Raw genomic sequence first — 19,964 nt, forward strand, 5'->3', positions numbered from 1 at the left:
ATTTATGAATGGAGGCAGAGGGCATCGCTGAGGTATTAAATTAATATTTTGCATCTGTCTTTAGCAAGCAAGAAGATGCTACTCAGGCCATGGTGACAGAGGAGGTAATTCAGACACTAAAAGGGTTTAAAAGTGATAAGAAGGATAGGCTGTCTGTACTTAAAGTTTATAAGGCACTAGGATTGGATGAGATGTGTCCAAAGATACTGAGGGGGTACAGAACTTAAGTATTGCTGAAAAAAGACATGACGAAACTTTTCATCTTGCAGTCATCAGGACACTTCCCAAGAATACCAATATAAGGGGAAAACAACAATTTATACTAAATGAGAAGAGAGTGCTGATACTGAGGGAAGTGAGAGTGGAAATTTCAGAGGAACTGGCCATAACTTTTCAGTCTTCCTTTGACTGGAGGGTGGTTACAGAGGACTGGAGAATTGCAAACAATACACCCTTGTTCAAAAAAGGGTGTAAAGATAAGCCCAGCAACCAATGGCCAGTCAGTTTAACTTCAATGGTGGGGAACGTCTAGGAACAATAATTTTGGACAAAATTAATACGCACGTGGACAAATGCAGATTAACCAAAGAAGGTGAGCATGGATTTCTTAAAGGAAAATCCTGTTTAACTAACTTGCTGTTGAGGAGGTCACAGAGAGGATTGATGATGGTAATGCAGTTGATGTGGTGTACATGGACTTCCAGAAGGTGTTTGATACAGTGCCACACAACAGACTTGTGAGCAAAGTTACAGCTCGGGATAACAGGAACAGTGGCAACATGGATACAGAATGGGCTGAGCGACAGGGAACAAAGAGTTCCCTGTCACACTCTCCACAGATGCTGTCAAACCTGCTGTGTTTTTCCAGCATTTTCTGTTTTTGTTTCAGATTTCCAGATATGCAGTATTTTGCTTTTATCTTAGGAAACAAAGAGTAGTGGTTAGTGGGTGTTTTTCAGGCTGGAGGAAGGTTTGCAGTGGCGTTCCCCAGGGGTCACTGTTGAGATCTTTGCTTTTCCTGATATATATTAATGGCTAGACCTTGGTGTACACGGCATAATTTCAAAGTTTGTGGATGATACAGAACCTGTGAGGGGGGTAGTGTAGAACTTCAAAACGACATAGACAAGGGTGGAATGGGGTGGACAGGTGGCAGATGAAGTTTCATGCAGAGAAACGTGAAGTGATTCATTTTGTTAGGAAGAACATGGAGAGACAATGCACAATAAAGGGCACAATTCCAAAGAGGATACAGGAGCAGAGGAACCTAGGTGTATATGTGCATAAGTCATTGAAGATGGCAGGACAGGTTGAGAGCTGTTGATAAAGCACACATTATCCTGGGCTTTATTATTGGGGCAAAGAGTACAAGAGCAGGGAGGTTATTTTGAACTTGTATAAGACGCTTGTCAGACTTCAGCAGGGGTATTGCATCCAGTTCTAGGCACCGATCTTTAGGAAGGACATGAGGGCTTTGGCGAGAGTGGAGAAAAGATTCACGAAATTAGTTAAACGGTTCAGTTATGAAGTTGGATTGAAGAAGTTAGGACTGTTTTCCTTAGAGAAAAGAAGGCTGAGAGGAGATTTGATGGAGCTATTCAAGATCATGAGGGATCTGGACAGGGTAGATAGGGAGAAACTGTTCCCACTCGTGAAAGGATTGAGAATTTGAGGCCCAGATTTAAAGTAGTTGGCAAAGAAGCAAAAGCGATATGAAAAAAAAACTTTTCATGCAGTGAGTTGTTAAAGTCTGGCATGCACTGTTTGAGAGTTTGGTGGAGGAAGATTCATTTGAAGCATTCAAAAGGGAAGTAGACTGTTGTCTGAAAAGGAAGAAAGTGCGAGGTTACGGGCAGAAAGCAGGAGAATAACACCAAGTAAATCGCTCATTCGGAGAGCTGGTGCAGACATGATGGGCCGAATGGCCACCGCCTGTGCTGTAACAATTCTATGATTCTGTGATTTATCTGTGAAGCAATAAAGCTGCCTCTTGTTTAAAGGAGAATTTCCTGGCTGTGACCTCCTCAGCTTGATATGTTCCTTGGATATGTACAAACTCTGTCCCTGTTTTAGTAATTGAACTGTAATTTCATGCAAAAATAACCCCAGTAAATTAAAAAAGAATCTTGGAAAATCTATCACTTAGCCACAATCTAATATAACCTGAAACGCAGACTTTGATGTATGTCCATGTTGTTATGCATGGTCTGACAGAAGGGTAAGCATAAAGAAAGTTATACCGGGTTCCACACAGGAATATTCAAATTAGTCCACTCTGAATTCTCTGGATTGTGTATAAGGATGGCACAGTAGTGTGAAATCAATGGTGTGTAAATTAACGTGGGCCCTCCCTTTTGTCGAGCATGAACACTGATCTCATGTAATGTTGGCAGCAAAACCAAACAGCACAATTTGTGCCAAACTAGTTAACATAAATTGCTAGGAAATTGCAGAGGCAGCAATGTAGCTTTTATATGCCTCTTATTGTTCGACTTTGGAACTCTGCCTCAGAAGCCGGTGCCACTGGATATCTTTAAGGCGGGGTAGATAGGTTCTAGTTAGGCAAGGGAATCAAAGCTTATCGGGGGTAGATGGAAAGGTGAAATTCGAAACACAAACAGAGCGGCTATAATCTTCTTGAATGGCCTCCTGCTGCTCCTATTTTGTTTGTTCGTATGTTCAATCGTGTGCTTGTGTATGTTATCGGATGGCATTTGAGTGACGGGAAGCGTGTTTGCACATCTTCTGATAATTGTATGCACTGAAATTGAGGTAAGTGTGTTGTGTGTTTCTTGAAGGGTCTTTTTTGAGTTAATGTCCTCCAGTGAGGAATATGCACACAATTTCCCTCCTCTTATTTATGAGCCACGAGCCCTTACATTTGAGAAGTCAAGGTTCTCATCTCCATTTCTAGGGGGAGATGGTAGTATAGTGGTAATGTCACTGGACTAGTAATCCACAGGCCCAGGCATAATGCTCTGGGGACATGGGTTCAGCTGGTGGAGTTTAAATTAAACTAATACATCTGGAATAGAAAGCCAGTCTCAGTGATGGTGACTATGAAACTATCATTAATTGTTGTAAAAACCCATCTGGTTCTCTAATGTCCTTCAGGAAAACTGCCTTCCTTAACTGGCCTGGCCTACATGTGACTCCAGACTCATGCCTAAAAATGAGGTGTCAACCTGGTGAAGCTACAACACAGGACTGCTTGCAGGCCAAACAGCAGAAGCAGCATACAATAGACAGATCTAAGCAATCCCATAACCAAAAGATCAGATCTAAGCTCTGCAGTCCTGCCATATCCAGTCATGAACGGTGGTGGACAATTAAACAACTTACTGGAGGAGGAATCTCCACAGAAATCCCCATCCTCAATGATGGGGGAGCCCAGTACATCAGCGCAAAAGATAAGGCTGAAGCATTTGCCACAATATTCAGCCAGAAGTGCCAAGTGGATGATCCATCTTGGCCTCCTCCAGAGGTCCCCAGCATCACAGAAGTCAGTCTTCAGCGTGATATCAAGAAATGGCTGAAGGCACTGGATACTGCAAAAGCTATGGGTCCTGACAATAGTACTGAAGACTTGTGCTCCAGAACGAGCTGCACCCTTAGCCAAGCTGTTCCAGTGCAGCTACAACACTGGGATCTACCCCACAATGTGAAAAACTGCCCAGGTATATCTTATCCACAAAATGCAGGATAAATTCAACCCGGCCAATTACTGCCCCATCAGTCTACTCTTGATCATCAGCAAAGTGATAGAAAGGGTTGTCGACGGTGCTATCAAGTGGCACTTGCTCAGCAATAACATGCTCACCAACACTCAGTTTGGGTTCAATGCGGAATGTTTCAAGAAGTCCGCGCATCACCACCTTTTCAAGGGCAATTAGGGATAGGCGATAAAAATACCAGCCTAGCCAGTGAGACCCATGTTCTGTGAAAGAATAGGAAAAAACCCACAGTAATGTGGTTGACTCTTAACTGCCCTCTGAAATGGGTTAACAAACCACTCAGTTCAAAGGGAACAGATGCTGGCCCTGCCAGTGATGCCCACATCTCATGAAAGAATAAAGAAAGTCAGCCTATTTCCATCTATTGTGATTCAGGTTAGGAGCTCTGTGGAGTGGGCGGTGTGGTGCTGAGCACCAGTATGCCCAGTTCACAGCCCCATTGTGATGTTAAATCTTGTACTCACTCTAGCACCCACCTCCTCCACAGTGGCTTGAAAAGATACTGGGAGGGAGGATCCAGGGAGAGGGTGAAGGTTCTTAAATTTTCAAACTGGGAGCGCATCCCCTCAACCCATCTCGTATGTGCTTGTTCCAAGGTGAAATACATCATTAACATATTTAAATCAGACACCTGTAATATGATTGGGAGCCTTGTTTAAATTTAGCAGTTTCTGGCCTTGGAAACCTGACAGTAAGAGAGAGGTGGGAGCTATTTCCTCAAAAAGGTCTTACAGCACTGCTTGAGGGTCAAGAGGCTCAGGAGTACTCCACCCAGCTCCTCAAGGGAGTCTTCAAGCTCTCCCCTGCCGATTGTGGCCCCTCTCTTGCCCAAACACAGCCAACAATCTTCTCCCCCCCAGCCCTGGTCTCTCATTCACTTCCCCTTTATTTACTCCTGCCCCTGGTTACCCCACACTTTGCCACACTGTCCCCACAAATATCATGGTTATTGTCATTGTTTAGCTGCATAGATTAGATATGGGCCCAGATTTTGTGGTTGCACTGATGACAAAGCTGTCGGTGTTTGCGGTCATGATGCTATGAAACTGACAGCAACCTCTGGCGTCCACACATTTGCAGCTTAACACAGAAAACCAGAAGTTGCTGTCAGTGATTCCCTGATCCTCCAAAAGATGTGCTGTTCAATTCTCCACAAATGGCAATCGCTAGAAATCTGAACTGATGAGAACTTCCTTTTTTTTAAAGCTGTAGTATTGCTGTTAAAAACCCTCAGCAAATGTTGTTACTGAGCTGTAACTAGGTTTTTAGCAGCACATTAAGTAATGGCTGTTGCTGAGCAATCTCTTTGCCCCTGGAAAACTAATTTTATATTTGCGTTGTATCAAATATTTTCATTTTGATAAATACACAGTTTTTAAATAGAAGTTAACTTCATTTCATGTGCTGGAGCCATCAGCAGAGCTATCTATTTTGTGACTTGTCAAAAACTGTGTTCCTGCTATTACTTATCTCAGCAGGAGACCCCTGAAATTCCATTCACTTGGAAGCTGGAATTCTCATTAACCATTGTCAGAAATATAAAATAAGCATAAAAATGACTCCAGTGTTTGCTGACTTTTAACTCTAATACAATTCTCTGAAATGAATGTTAATCAGCGTGCATTGTAATATTCAAACTAAATTTTAAAGAGTGGGACTGACTGCCACAGTGAGTTTACAAGACAATCTTTTCTAGCACTTAGAAATCTAGTACAGATTAAAGAGATGAAATTTTTTATCTCTTTCTGATAATCTTCCCTGTCTGTCTTCTCAGGTAGATTTAAAAGATACCATCTCACTATTTCAAAGAAGAGCACTGGAGTTCTCCCCTGTGTTAAATAAAAGCAAAATACTGCGGATGCTGGAAATCTGAAATAAAAACAGAAAATGCTGGAAACAGCAGGTCTGAAAGCATCTGTGGAGAGAGAAACAGAGTTAACGTTTCGAGTAGCAGTGGAAGGGTGCTTTTCTGAATGGAGAGCTGTGACTTGTGGAGTTCCGCAGGGATCAGGGCCGGGACCTCTGCTGTTTGTAGTATACATAAATGATTTGGAGGAAAATGCAACTGGGCTGATTAGTAAGTTTGCAGATGACACTAAGGTTGGAGGAGTTGCAGATAGTGAAGAGGATTGTCAAAGGATACAACGGGATATAGATCAGCTGGAGGGTTGGGCGGAGAAATGGCAGATGGAGTTTAATCCAGACAAATGTGAGGTAATGCATTTTGGAAGGTCTAATACAGGCAGGAATTATACAGTAAATGGCAGAACCCTTAAGTGCATCGACGGGCAGAGGTATCTGGGTGTACAGGTCCACAGGTCACTGAAAGTGGCAACGCAGGTGGATAAGGTAGTCAGGAAGGCATATGGCATGCTTGCCTTCATGGGCAGGGGTATTGAGTATAAAAGCTGGGAAGTCATGCTGCAGCTGTATAGAACCTAGGTTAGGCCACACTTGGAATATTGCGTGCAATTCTGGTCACCACATTACCAGAAGGATATGGAGGCGTTGGAGAGGGTGCAGAGGAGGTTTACCAGGACGCTGCCTGGTCTGGAGGTTATTAGCTATGAGGAGAGGTTGGAGAAACTCAGATTGTTCTCACTAGAGCGACGGAGATTGAGGGGCGACTTGATAGAAGTTTACAAAATTGTGAGTGGCATGGACAGAGTAGATAGTCAGAAGCTTTTTCCCAGGGTGGAAGAGTCAATTACTAGGGGACATAGATTTAAGGTGAGAGGAGAAAACTATAGAGGAGATGTGCACGGCAAGTTTTTTGCGCAGAGGGTAGTGAGTGTCTGGAATTCGCTGCCAGAGGAGGTGATGGAAGCAAGGACGATAGTGGTGTTTAAGAGGCAACTTGACAAATACATGAATAGGATGGGAATAGAGGGATACGGATCCCGGAAGTGCAAAATGTTTTAGTTGACAGGCAATATGATCGGCGCAGGCTTGGAGGGCCGAAGGGCCTGTTCCTGTGCTGTACTTTTCTTTGTTCTTTGTTCTTTGTTGAGTCCGTATGACTCTTCTTCAGAGTTCTCCCCTGTGACCTAGCCAATTGTTATCAGTCAGCCAGCAGCACATGAAACAGCTCCTTTGGTCATTTACCACATTGCTATTTGTGGGAGCTTGCTGTATGCAAATTGACTGCTGTGTTTCCCAACATTACAACAGTGATCACTTGGCAAAAGTATTTCATTGGCTGTAAAGCGCTTTGGGGTGTTCCGAGATCGGGAAAAGCGCTGTTTGAATGTGAGTCTTTGTTCCTCTTGGGTTATCTTAAATGACACCAGCTCTGTCTCACTCAACCCAGTTGCATGTCTCAGAAACAAGAACTAACTTCTGAAGGATCCAGCTTCAAAACTGTTTCTGTTCAAGTTCAGGACACGTTGCAAATAATGTTGTGCAATTTTTGTCTGGTTGGTCAAAATTGCCATGTAATAAATAAAACTTGTGCAGGTGTTTTCCCACACCTCAGGAATTCAAAAGAAATCCCAAGAGGATTTGAAATAGTGTACCACTCAATGATATTAACGTCACATTTAGTCCCAAGAAACTTGTCATTTCTAAATGACAGACAGCAATTAAACCAGTTTTTACTTTCCATTTCACATTGTGCAATGAATTCAGAAATTGTTTCTTGGATCTGTAGAGTTTTCTAAAGGTGCATTTCCACTTCAGCTACACGTCTGTCAAGTTTGGCTTCTAGCTAGGAACAATGTTTACATTGCATGGTCCTTACCCGACTGGAAATTCATGGATACTGTTGCACAATGGTTATGTTACTGGGCTGGCAAACCAGCAGCCTGGATTAATAATCTAGAGATGTGAATTCAAATCCCACCATTGAATTTGAATTGAGTTAATTAAGTAAGTATGGAATAAAAAACTAGCATCAGTAGTGGTGATCATGAAACTACTGGATTGTCGTAAAAACACATCTGGCTCACTGATACCCTTTAGAGAAGTTAATCTGCTTTCATTACTCAATATGGCCGAAATGTGACTCCAGACCAACAGCAGTGTGGTTGACTCTTAACTGCCTCTGAAATGGCCTGGCACACCACTCAGTTGTATAGGGATGGGGAATAGATGCTGGCCTTGTCAGTGACGCTAACGTCCCTCGGATATGTTTTTTAAAAAGTAACAGTCCAGTTTGGAAAGAACTCCTGTACGTGCCTGGTTATCCGTCCTGGTCCAATGTGCTGATGCATAACTGGGGGCCAATCTGGTGCTATAAGGTGAATGAGACCTGAAGCAAATAAGAACATGGGCAGCAGAGTTTTGGGTGACCTCGAGTTGACAGATAGAGAACAGATAAACTTTTTTTAGTTAGGCTCGTTGTGGGATAAATATTGGCCAGGATACCGGGAACACTCCCCGGCACTCATTCGAAATAGTGGTATGGGATCATTATCATCCACCTGAAAGGGTAGGCGGAGCCTCGTTTTAATGTCTCTTTGATAAGATGGTGTCTCTGATGGCTCACTGCTGCATTGAAGTTTCCGCCTGGTTTTTATACTGATTTGGCTGAAGTGGGATTTGAACCTGCAACCCTTTACTCAGGTGAGAGTGCTGTCAGTGAGACAAAGCACAACAAATGCCATGAAGAGCATTACAATGGTGCCTCCTCCACATTCTCTTCACATCATCTCCCTCGATGGAGGACACTCTACCTTGTCCTTCACACTTGCAGTAAATGGCATTGTTTATTTTAAAATCAGTTACTACCTGTATTAAAATAGTGAATAATGAATTTCAAAAATGAGTTAAGTGCTTGTATGTTTAGTATTGCTCCAGAAATTTCCTCTGTGGTTGTCTCACTCTGCTGCCCTAACCTTTGAACTGAAGGTTTGCAGTAAACAGGGTTTCTGTTGAAGTTCTTCGTAAGTTATGGAGGTGGAGTAAGAGAAGCCTCAAGTAAATCCTTGGCGAGTTGTATCTCACTCCACTCTGGTCTTCAACATGGAAACATAGAAATGCCACCAACAGCTGAATATATCAAAGGAATATTAATATTATTAGTCATTTTTGAAAATGTATAGTCTTGTTGGGATTTTTTGAAGTCCTCGTGGAAAGTCCTATTAAAGGAGATGGTACAAGCCCAGTTTTTATTTATGTGATTGGTAATTCAATACGATTGCAAGATCTCGTGTGTTTTCTTCCTGAGAAAGAAATGTTTTCGCAGGCAAGTTGATCGCGCTATATCTATTGAGAACTGAAGCCCTACTCAATCAGACTGGTGATCTATTATCTTGGGAGCTGAGAGATAGTGTAAGTTGCTGATGTCCTAGTTTTGCAGCAGAGGATGTTCCCTAGCATTTCTATTCTGCACTGGTATTGGATAATCTAGTGGGCTTCCTGAGTTAAGAGTTTCAATTATTGCTGAATCAGGTCAGCATTGGGCTAAAGCCTTGAAGGAGTGAAGAGACTGCCAATTCATTCCATGTGGGAAGCATGATGGATTTAAAACCAGGTCACATAAGTGATCATTATTTTTTTGCTCTTTCAATTCTGTTCCTTTGAATAGAAATGAAAACTGCAGTTTCTATAACAGACAGCGGATTCCAAATGCCAGTTATTCACCAGGAGAGCGAGTCGAAAAATATACCCCACTGTGTGACTGTTTCTACTGGAGCCAGAGAGTTGAATTGAGCCTCACCCAGTCTGCAAATCCTCAATGAGCTTTGTTTTGGAAGAATTGAAAACATAATTGCGATTCAGTGAAAGCATGGTGGACATCGCCTATTTCTACTCTCCCTGCTAACCACAGCATGATTCATTACTACATGATTAAGAACTCCAGAGATTAGAATTAAGAGCTTTGATGACTCTCAAACCATTCCATTAATTTTTATCCTGATTTAGATAGAATCTTGCTAATTAGGTGCTGACGTCTTAACTGACGTGAGCTGTGTACATGATGTCCTGAATTTCAATACAGAGCACATTTAGCCAAAATGAAAAGATCACTGTGCACCCTGCTTAATCCAGTATGTTTCTGTCAGTAGCTGTGCTATAAAATTATTTCAGAGAGATATGCAATATATATTATATGTTGAACATTATTCAGTCTTTGATTATCTTGAATTCCCTCTGACTGTACAAAAATTACATTTTCACTGTAGGATAAAAAGAAATGGCATTTTTAATCCCTGCATTGTAATTATAGCACTGCCTGCTATAATATCAGAGCTCTTTTACAGGATACCACACAGCAGTGTGTATAGTGTGCATGCAGAGAGTGGTTGAGACATACATACTGAAAATAAATGGAGCTATTTGCATAATGTACATTGGCCTAGAATTTGTATGAAGTCCAAACAAATTGGTATTGCCCTAATTAACATTGTATTTCACACATATTTCTTGCCTTATTACAGCTATGCATGGGTTACTCAGTAGTTTCAGGCTCCTGAATTGCCCATCTCTTACTTAATAATACAAAACCAATTTGCAACAGCCTTATGTTAACAAAGCTATGTTCTATTTTTGTTACTGATTCCTGTGAAGGGAGCAAAATTGAAGCTTTTCCTAGAATTTCTTCTGTTTAGGATTCTGGGCTTGATTCTTTACATACTGAATGGCTTTGGCATTTTTTCTTTACATTTTAACTTTTTTTGACAATGTTCTGTTGATTTCTGAAGGTGAATGACTAAGTTTCCAAACTCAAAAGATTATTAAAAGGTCATTTTTTATTTTCCCTCATACTCTTGGGTGCCCTTCCTCCAGCCAAGTGATTTGGTGGGCAGCCTGCCCAAGGCCTGTTTGAATGCCACTGCGTGACCAGCCTTTCTAAAATAGCCTAGGATGACTCGGCCTCCAATTTTTTATCCTCCCTCCTGCAGAAGTATCTGGCTTTCATTCGGCATATCCCTATCCTCTGTCTTAAGATTGGGAATCCACTACGAGGGGAATGGCAGATATGGTCCCAAGTCTTGACACGCTATGAATCAGTATCTTACATAGCACCACTGCATTTTGGAACAATAACATGCTAATTATCATTCTGATTTTACTCTACTTTAGTCTTGGACTACACACCAAAATATCTGATCCTTCCTAACCTTATAGGATCTAAGAGACTTTTCTCTTGGGAGCAAATTACCATCTGGTAATTATCATACAGAAGGCAATGGCTGCCACAAAATAATTTGAATAATGACACAAGGGAATTCTGAGAGTGCTTGGGCCAAAGGTGTGACCAATGGTGAAGTGAGTGTGAGAAGCCTAGCCTGTCAAGCTTGTGGCTGCAATCCTGTTTAAGGGCAAGTACGCTGTAGCCGCATTGGAGCACAGGTAAGGTGTCCCTCAGCTATGGTGGCCTGGGGCATGTTAGGAAATTGCAACCCAATTGATTGAGGTTGCACTAAAAGCTACAAAAATGATGTGTGAGCACCTTGTTTGAGCACATATGTTCATGCTTTAGAACAAGCTGTACGTCAATGGTAACCAGGGCCATAGATCGTCCTGAATTTACCAGTGCTCAATGTGTTTCCCTTAATAACTGCAGATCCCATAAGAGCTCAAATTCAGTGCCATGTCCTCTTCTTGTCCTTGTTCGTCCAAAACAGCAAGGTAATGCTGGGAAGCGCAGTTATCCCAGCATCCACTGCACAAGTGAATGTCAATTAATCAACGCAATCGTTTCCAAAGTGCCCAACCTCAGTGACCCTTCCCTTGGCAATTGTCGAGCTGGCATATGAAATTTGCCTCCGTTGAAGATTTTCATGGGTTATGATGTGTTAACTTTATGAATAGATGCTGTCAAGCTTGGGTTTTAAACTGTGTGGATTGTAGCAACTCAAGAAAGAAAGCAGTCCCAGAGTTTAGAGCTTGGAAAGTATGCGTTGGAATTGGAGACAGTGCAATGTCTTTGAAGACAGAGAAAAAAAAGGGAAGAGAAAGAACACGTTGGACAGTGCATCTGGGCCTTAGGAGCATCTATTTTACTATCAACAATGAAAGAGATGAATGATTGTAATGGAAAAGGTTAGAAACAAAGATGAGAAAAAGGTCATCTATAGGGTGGCCAAACTGTTCTGAATGTACCTGGCAGGATTGCCAGTGAGTACAATATCTTGTATTGGCACCCCATTCACAAACATTCACTCCCTCCTTCATTGACGCACAGTAGCAGCAGTGTGTACCATCTACAAGATGCACTACAGGAACTCACCAAGGCTCCTTTGACAGCATCTTCCAAACCCGCGAATGCCACCATCTAGAAGAGCCAGGGCAGCATATACATGGGTATACCACTACCTGCATGTTCCCTCCAAGCCACTCACCATCCTGACTTGGAAATATATCACCGTTCCTTCACTGTCGCTGGGTCAAAATCCTGGAACTCCCTCCCTAACAGCACTGTGGGTGTGCCAACACCGCATGGACTGCAGCAATTCAAGAAGGCAGCTCACCACCTTCTCAAGGGCAATTAGGAATGGGCAATAAATGCTGGCCTAGCCAGCGAAGCCACATCCCCATGAATGAAGAGGGAAAAAAATCCATCCTACACCCTTATACAGAATGGAGGTCAAATTTCTCTTGACAATAATGTAATGAAAAAGTCAACATGAACAATAAACAGGATTTCCTATTTCATACTCATTCCCAACTCTTTCCCATAAAATTGCTAGGAAGAGGAATTTTTGCCTTCTGTGTAAATTATGAGCACTGCCTGACTCGGGAGCAACCATTTTAATAAATAGCCATTCGTCTCGGCACAGTTAAATTGTAGTATATGGATTATTTTGGAAATTACCTAGATGATTTCAATGGAAGCGCTTCTGTTGTTTGATATTATTAGAATAGACCAATTCCTGGCATTTTATATTGAGCCCCTGAGGCATCAAAACCTAAAACTAGCAAATAACGAGTCAATTCAGGCTGTGGGCCTGGTAATCAGCTAGCCGGAGCTCAGCCTGAGTTTACCACAGAAGGTGCAACACCTGCCCCTTTACTTCCCCTCTCCTCACCGTCCAAGGGCCCAAACACTCCTTTCAAGTGAAGCAGCATTTCACTTGCACTTCCCTCAATTTAGTCTACTGCATTCGTTGCTTCCAATGCAGTTTCCTCTACATTGGAGAGACCAAATGCAGACTGGGTGATCGCTTTGCGGAACACCTTCAGTCTGTCCGCAAGCATAACCCAGACCTCCCTGTTGCTTGCCATTTCAACACTCCACCCTACTCTCATGCCCACATGTCCGTCCTTGGCCTGCTGCAATGTTCCAGTGAAGCTCAACGTAAACTGGAGGAACAGCACCTCATCTTCCGACTAGGCGCTTTACAACCTTCCGGACTGAATATTGAGTTCAACAATTTTAAATCATGAACTCTCTCCTCCATCCCCACCCCCTTTCCAATCCCCCCCTTTTTTTCCAATAATTTATATAGATTTTTCTTTTCCCACCTATTTCCATTATTTTTAAATGTATTTCCATCTATTGTTTTATCTGTACCTTTTAGCCTATTTTGATCCCTTCCCCCCACCCCCACTAGGGCTATCTGTACCTTGCTCGTCCTGATTTCTACCCTTAATTAGCACATTCCTTAGATAATATCACCACCTTCAACACCTCTGTCCTTTTGCCTGTGACATCTTTTGACAATCTTCACCTATCACTGGCCCTCTATCCAGCTCTACCGCCGCCCCCCCCACCCCACCCCTTAAACCAGCTTATATTTCACCTCTTTTCTATTTTTACTTAGTTCTGTTGAAGAGTCATACAGACTCGAAACGTTAACTGTGTTCGTCTCCGCCAATGCTGTCAGACCTGCTGAGTTTTTCCAGGTATTTTTATTTTTGTTTTGGATTTCCAGCATCCACAGTTTTTTGCTTTTATTTCATTAGAATTCCCTTGTTGAGGTATTTGGTCAGGGCCTTAACAAGGATTTTCTTCGGGAGAGACTGGGCTCAAAGGATTTCAGGACAATTTACCTGAAGGAGAGTGGGTTGTGGGACACCCTATTTGACAGGAAGGGGAAAAAATTGATATAAGCCAGGAGAATAGCATAGAATCCCTTTGAGTAAGTGATAGTTATGAAACTCACCATGAGCTGATCCAGGAGGTGAGGGTGAGACCAGGGGCAACCTTGATGGGAATGAGCAAGCGGATAAAAGCATCCAAAAGAGAAGAGAAATGTAAAGTGCTAGGAATGAAAATAGCACCCAAACAGATGGAAACGTCATCAAAACCTATTCTAAAATCATATGCTGATTTGAATAAATATGTTAATTCTCCAATAATGTGTTGCCATGTTACTGTCATTTAGGCTGCAGTGATGGACCTGGTGAATGAAGATAAGGTAAAGGGCCTCCAGACTCCAATCTGGGACAAGTATCTGGAGTTATTGTCAAACGCTGGTTTTGCGGTAAGTAAAGCAGCTCACCATGCCCATATTAAGACCCCAAACACTCCCATATCCTTTCCTTCTTTATGCCAATGCATTTACAGTGTTTCCTGTAACTAAATAAAGGAGGAGCCAGGAGCAGCATATACATCTGGTAGTCAATCATTTTTAAAACTCATTCATGTGATGTGAGCGTCGCTGGCAGAGCCAATGTTTCTCGCGGGTTTTTTTTAATTCGTTCATGGTATGTGGGTGTCGCTGGCTAGGCCAGCATTTATTGCCCATCCCTAAGAGCCCTTGTTCAGAGGGCATTTAAGAGTCAACCACATTTCTGTGGGTCTGGAGTCATATGTAGACCAGACCAGGTAAGGACAGCAGATTTCCTCCCCTAAAGGTCATTAGTGAACCAGGTGGGTGTTTACAACAATTGACAATAGTTTCGTTGTCATCATCAGACTTTTAATTCCAGATTTTTATTGAATTCAAGTTTCACCATTTGGTGTGGTGGGATTCAAACCCAGGTTCCCAGAGCATTATCCTGGGTCTACAGAGTACTATTCCAGTACAATACCATTATGGCACTGCCTCCTCTAGCTGCTTAACCCTAACTGCCCTGGAGAAGGTGGTGGTGAGCTGCCTTCTTAAACTGCTGCAGTCCGTGTGGTGTAAGTACACCCACACTGCTGTTATGCAGGAAGTTCCATGATTTTGACCCAGCGATGATGGAGGAACGATGAATATAGTTCCGTGTCTGGGATGGTGTGTGGCTTGGAGGGGAACTTGCAAGTGATGGTGTTCCCATGTGCCTGCTGCCTTTCTCCTTCTAGGTGATAGAGGTCAGGAGTTTGGAAGGTGCTGTCGAAGAAGTTTCAGCAAGTTGCTGTAATGCATCATGTAGATGGCACACAGTGCTGCCATTGTGCTTTGGTGGTGGAGAGAGTGAATGTTTAAGGTGTTGGATGGGTGCCAATCATGTTATGAGTATCATTAGTAAGTGAAAATATAATGTAAAATGAGCATGAATGAAATAGCTGCAGCCTATTCATTATACTGTTTGGAACAATATATTGAATGCACAATATATAACATATAACATGTCTTAGAAGAGAAAATGAATTATACCTAGTTTAGTAATATCAAATAGGTCAATTTTAAAACCGGGTTCATTTACAAAAAATCAACTTAGAAAATAAACCAGAAGTGCTTTGGGCAAGTAGAAGAGTCACCTCTGCAAAGGTTTATTCTTGGCACAGAGCCTCACTTGGAACCAGAGATTGGAGAATCAAGTGCAGAAGGCAGCTTAAAGAGTGTGCATGTATGTCTGCACATGTGCATGTATGCTTGATAAGATATAAGGGAACTGAAACACCATTGCAATATATCTGAGTCATTCATCTTAAAATAATCTAATGGGCAGCTGGGGTTGGAATGGGCATATTATACTGATAGAGCAGGTGTTCTGTTCTACTGTTGGAGGTTAAGGCATATTGCAGGGCAAAGTAGAGGGTGCTTTATGGCTATTGATATATGGGCCTGAATTTTCATCCTCCAGGTGGTTGTGGGAATCAGGAAAATTCCTGTCTCAGCCTGGCAGCACTGGCAAAGGTGCCTGCAAGAATGGGATTTTCATTGTGGGGAAGCGAGTACAGGCTGCAGTCAGTCCAGCCGACTTTGGAAAGAGTTCGGCAGCAGCCAAAGGGGTTGCCAGGTACAGAGACACGCTGTTTAAAAGGCCTGCCTCAATGCTGTGGGACTTCATCCCAGTTAGAATAAAAACAGAAAGGCTCTCCAGCCCTCACCCCTCACACCCTCTCACCGCTCCCTCACACACACTCCCCATTCCCCATCCATGCCACTTCATGCCTCCCACCCACTCCCCATGGCCCCTCATGTTTCCTATGCACTTCCATGCTTATTCACCCACTATATACTGTACAGAAGCAATGAACCCCAATAATAAAAATAAGAAGTGTAAAGAAAAACTTTAAAAAAAATCATTCATTCATAAAAATAGCCCAATAAAAGTGCTAACCATCCAGACCTGTAAGTATCAATTAGCAGAAATGCAAGCATCTGCAACTTCTTTATTAGGTGTTTTAGTACTCAAGTGGATGTCTGGGCTCTCAGCCAAGAATACATAATCAGGCTTGGCTGCCAGACCTGAAACCCATTAGTCTGTTTAAATACCTGAGCCCCGGAAAAAGCATTGCTTGGTTGATATCTCTTGCTCTCTGATCTTTTCTCTCAATTTCACAATGTTTATTTATACAAGATAAAGAGATTTCAAATGCTTGAAGTTTCTGCTATTGAAACTTTAAAGGGTTTGGATGATTGACACTTTTATTAGGCTGTAGTAAAAGCTATTTTTATGAATCAGTGACCTTTTTTAAAGCCTTTTTTTAACACATCCTACTGTCACTGTAGGGTTCATTACTTCTACACAGAGTATTGTGGTGAATGAGCATGGAACTGCCATAGCTTGGCATGGGGGCCATGAGGGGGCATAGGGGCTGTTTAGGGGGGCATACTTAGCATAGGGGGCATGAAGGGGACCTTTTGAATTTACCTTTCAATGGTTCCCTCATGCAGACTAGGTTCATGATACCACTGAGGTGCTGTGAACCACGACTCTTTGAAAAGCTGGCCCAACTCCATGAAATTGTGGAGCGATAGGACATGCCAATGCCCACAATGGAGCTGGCCAGACCGGGAGTGCAGAGTGCGCGCTCGTGACCCGAACCAACCTGCACTCCTGAAAATCGGAAACCCTGGGGAAGGGGTTGGGAATCCCAGAATTGGGACCTGCCCGCCATTTTTAGAAGGTTCCTGAGTCATCCTGGCTTGGTGAAAATTCACAATGTGATAGCAAGATACTAAAAGCATTTTATTCCTTATACTTGATGAAGACCAAAGAGAATCCCCTCTCCAAATTATTATTGAAATACACCTTTTTTTTAAAACTTTCTTTCCTTCTGTCCTTCCCTCTTGCTCATGTCACACCACATCCACTGCTTGTGTCCACCTGACAACTCTCTAAGATCTCTGTGCCCCTCTAATTCTGGCCTCTTGTGATGTCTGATTTCCTTTGTTCCCTATTGGCAGCTGCGCCTTCAACTGCCTTGGCCCTAAGCTCTGGAGCTTCCTTCCGGAACCCTCACCACCTCTCTCTCTGTCTCTCCCACCTTCAAGACATGCCCTAAAACCTATGTCATTTTCCTAATATCTCCTAAGGTGGCTCAGTGTCAAATTTTATTTAATTGTGCTTGGGGACATTTTACTATTTGCCACACAAATGCAAGCTATGGTTATGGATTGTCATGCAGTGACCTCAACGTTCTTACATCAAGTAAAGGCAGGACTGAGCTAACCTGTGATGCACACAGTGATTAACTAACCTGCCAACATTCCCTGACAAGGGTCAGCAATGGGGCTTAGAAGAGATACTTGCGTGGTGACTGATGCTCATTTAACTTAGACAAGCAAGGAATCAGCATTTCCATTTAACTTGAATATTGCTGGAAAAAAGAGACATTTGTGGAAGCTTTTTCTCTTGCATTCATCGGGCCAATTTGCAGGAATACCAGTATAAGGGAAACAACAAATTTATACTGTATGAGAAGAGAGCACTGTTTGATTGGCAAGTGGAATCTGATTGGTAGAGGCGTTTCCATTGAGATTGCACCAGTTGATGGTGATTGACCATTAACTGCCAAGCATTATATGAAACTTAAACCAGGCAACTTGACTCTGATTGGTTTAGGCATTGCCCTGAGGAATGAACCAGCAATTCATATAAGGAAAAGAAAATTGGTGAGACTAAGATGAGAGTTTTATCCATTTTTTAAAAAAATGGACAATTGACTTTGAACTGTTTTCTGTCATTGTGATTCTTTTTTAATTAAATATTTATTCTCTTCTCTGTCTTCCATGCCAACATAACACCAATGTCTGCTTAAGTTAAAAAGAATATGACACCGTTTTTTGACAGTAGTTATGTAGTAGAGAATTACTGAAATGTAACAAGGCTGACCCAGGACAAGTGTTCCAAATGAATAATGATTTATCTGCATCTATATACACTCTCATTTAATATCTGAGCCAAGTTTTTATGATTGATGTAATTCCCCACTTTTACTAGTGCATTCATACAATTGTTTATCCTGTCTGAACTGGATAGAGCAAAATCACACTGCTCGAAACATAACAATCACAGTGCTCTTAATAAAAGTACTTGCAATGGAGCCTATTTTAAAATGGACCTTCAGGGATCTCTATAGCTATAGCGACAGAGTGTTGAAATTCCAATTACAGAACCTTGGCAGACGGTCACACTATGTCCCGACCCTTAGGGACTGTGTAATGCAAGGCTGCCAGTGTATGTACTTGCCAGCTCTGGATGTCTGTCCATTGTAAAATTGCATATTTCATGATTATTCTCTCTTCCTACCCTTAAAATTCAGATATTTTGTGGATTTTTCCAATGACATTGTGATGTGAGGGACAGTGAATACTCTGCTTGTGGAGGAATTCCTTCACCCTGATTTTCTTTGTTGCTCTGGGCCTGACTGGTGCTGGGGCACAGTTCCACAGGTGCGGACTGGTCTAATGAGCTGTTCTTCACGTCTGACCCCAGTGAGCGGGTATTGGACTGTGGAGGACATCACAGCTGAGCCGCTCCTTTTATTCAACTGAAGCTCAGACGTGAGAACTTTTCAATTAGAAATCAGGAGCGGGAATCCTTCTTGTTCCTTTCCCTTTTATAAAATCAAGCCCAGGGTTATTGAAGTAAATTATACCATGTGTTGCAGTTTACTGCTCCTGGATGAAGTAACGACTGTTATCAGAATTTACCAGGTTTATCAGAATGGTTCCAGGGATGAGGGATTTTAGCTACAAGGTTCGATTGGAGAAGCTGGGCTTTTCCCCCTTGGAACAAAGGAGGTTGAGGGGAGATTTGATGGGGGTGTGTAAGATTCAGACATGTTTAGATAAGGTAGATGAAGAAAGCTGTTCCTGTTAGCTGATGGTACAAGCCCCAGAGGACACAGATTGAAGGTTTTGGGCAACAGACGCAGGGGGAATGTGAGAGAGAAATTTCTTACGCAACGAGTGCTAATGACCTGGAATCCACTGCCTACGAGGCTGGTGGAAGCAGAGTTGATGAATGATTTAACAGGAACTTGGATAGATATTTGAGGAAAATAAATTTTCTGGGCTACAGGGATACACAGGGGAATGGGACTGATAGATTGTCCTACAGAGAGCTGACATGGACTCGATGGGCCGAATGACCTTCTTTTGTGCCATAATGACTTTATGGCTCTCAGCCTCTTCTCTGTTTTCCTCTGCCTTGCCGTCTTGAATCTCAAAAACAGACTGTTAACATGTGGGTCTCACAGAGTCAATGGGACTCCCAATGTCGAAATGACCCAACGTTGCTCTGGTGGCATTGGACACCCACTTCTCTCAGGCCTCTGATAAGAGCAACTATCACCCCCCTATGGCTAAGCTGGTGCTGCGCCTGTGCCATTATGAAAATCACCACACCACACTGGCACGCTGCTGCATGGGGTCGGTGCAGTGGCAAAAATTTGGTTATTGCCAATCGGGAGAATTTTAAATACAAGTTGAAAGTAAATAGATCTGCTGCCAGTGTACTTGAAGCTAACATTTCTCAAGGAGCCTGTCCACACATTCATCCTTTGGTGGCCTGCAGGGGGTTAACAATAGACTTTAAATGGGAAAAGAGGAAATTAACACAAAGCCATTGGCCTTGATATTTACTGGGGCAGCGCTTACACTTGGAGGGAGAGGGAGAAGGGGTTCTGGTTTAGAAATTGGAAAATCCAGCTTTCCTCGAATGTCCGTGGATTTTTAA

The 19,964-nt window shown here is 42.6% G+C and overlaps 1 protein-coding gene across 2 annotated transcripts in view; it reads left to right on the top strand.

Moving 5' to 3' along the window:
- fuom (fucose mutarotase) overlaps window positions 1–19,964 on the top strand; it is a 125,040-nt gene that overhangs the window by 36,711 nt on the left and 68,365 nt on the right. For both annotated transcript variants that reach the window (XM_041176412.1, XM_041176413.1), the window contains exon 4: window positions 14,009–14,107. In XM_041176412.1, coding sequence (XP_041032346.1) covers window positions 14,009–14,107 — 99 coding nt within the window. The remainder of the gene's footprint in view (window positions 1–14,008; window positions 14,108–19,964) is intronic.

This window comes from Carcharodon carcharias, chromosome 28 (assembly GCF_017639515.1).
Source record: "Carcharodon carcharias isolate sCarCar2 chromosome 28, sCarCar2.pri, whole genome shotgun sequence".
In the NCBI taxonomy this organism is placed as follows: Eukaryota; Metazoa; Chordata; class Chondrichthyes; order Lamniformes; family Lamnidae; genus Carcharodon; species Carcharodon carcharias.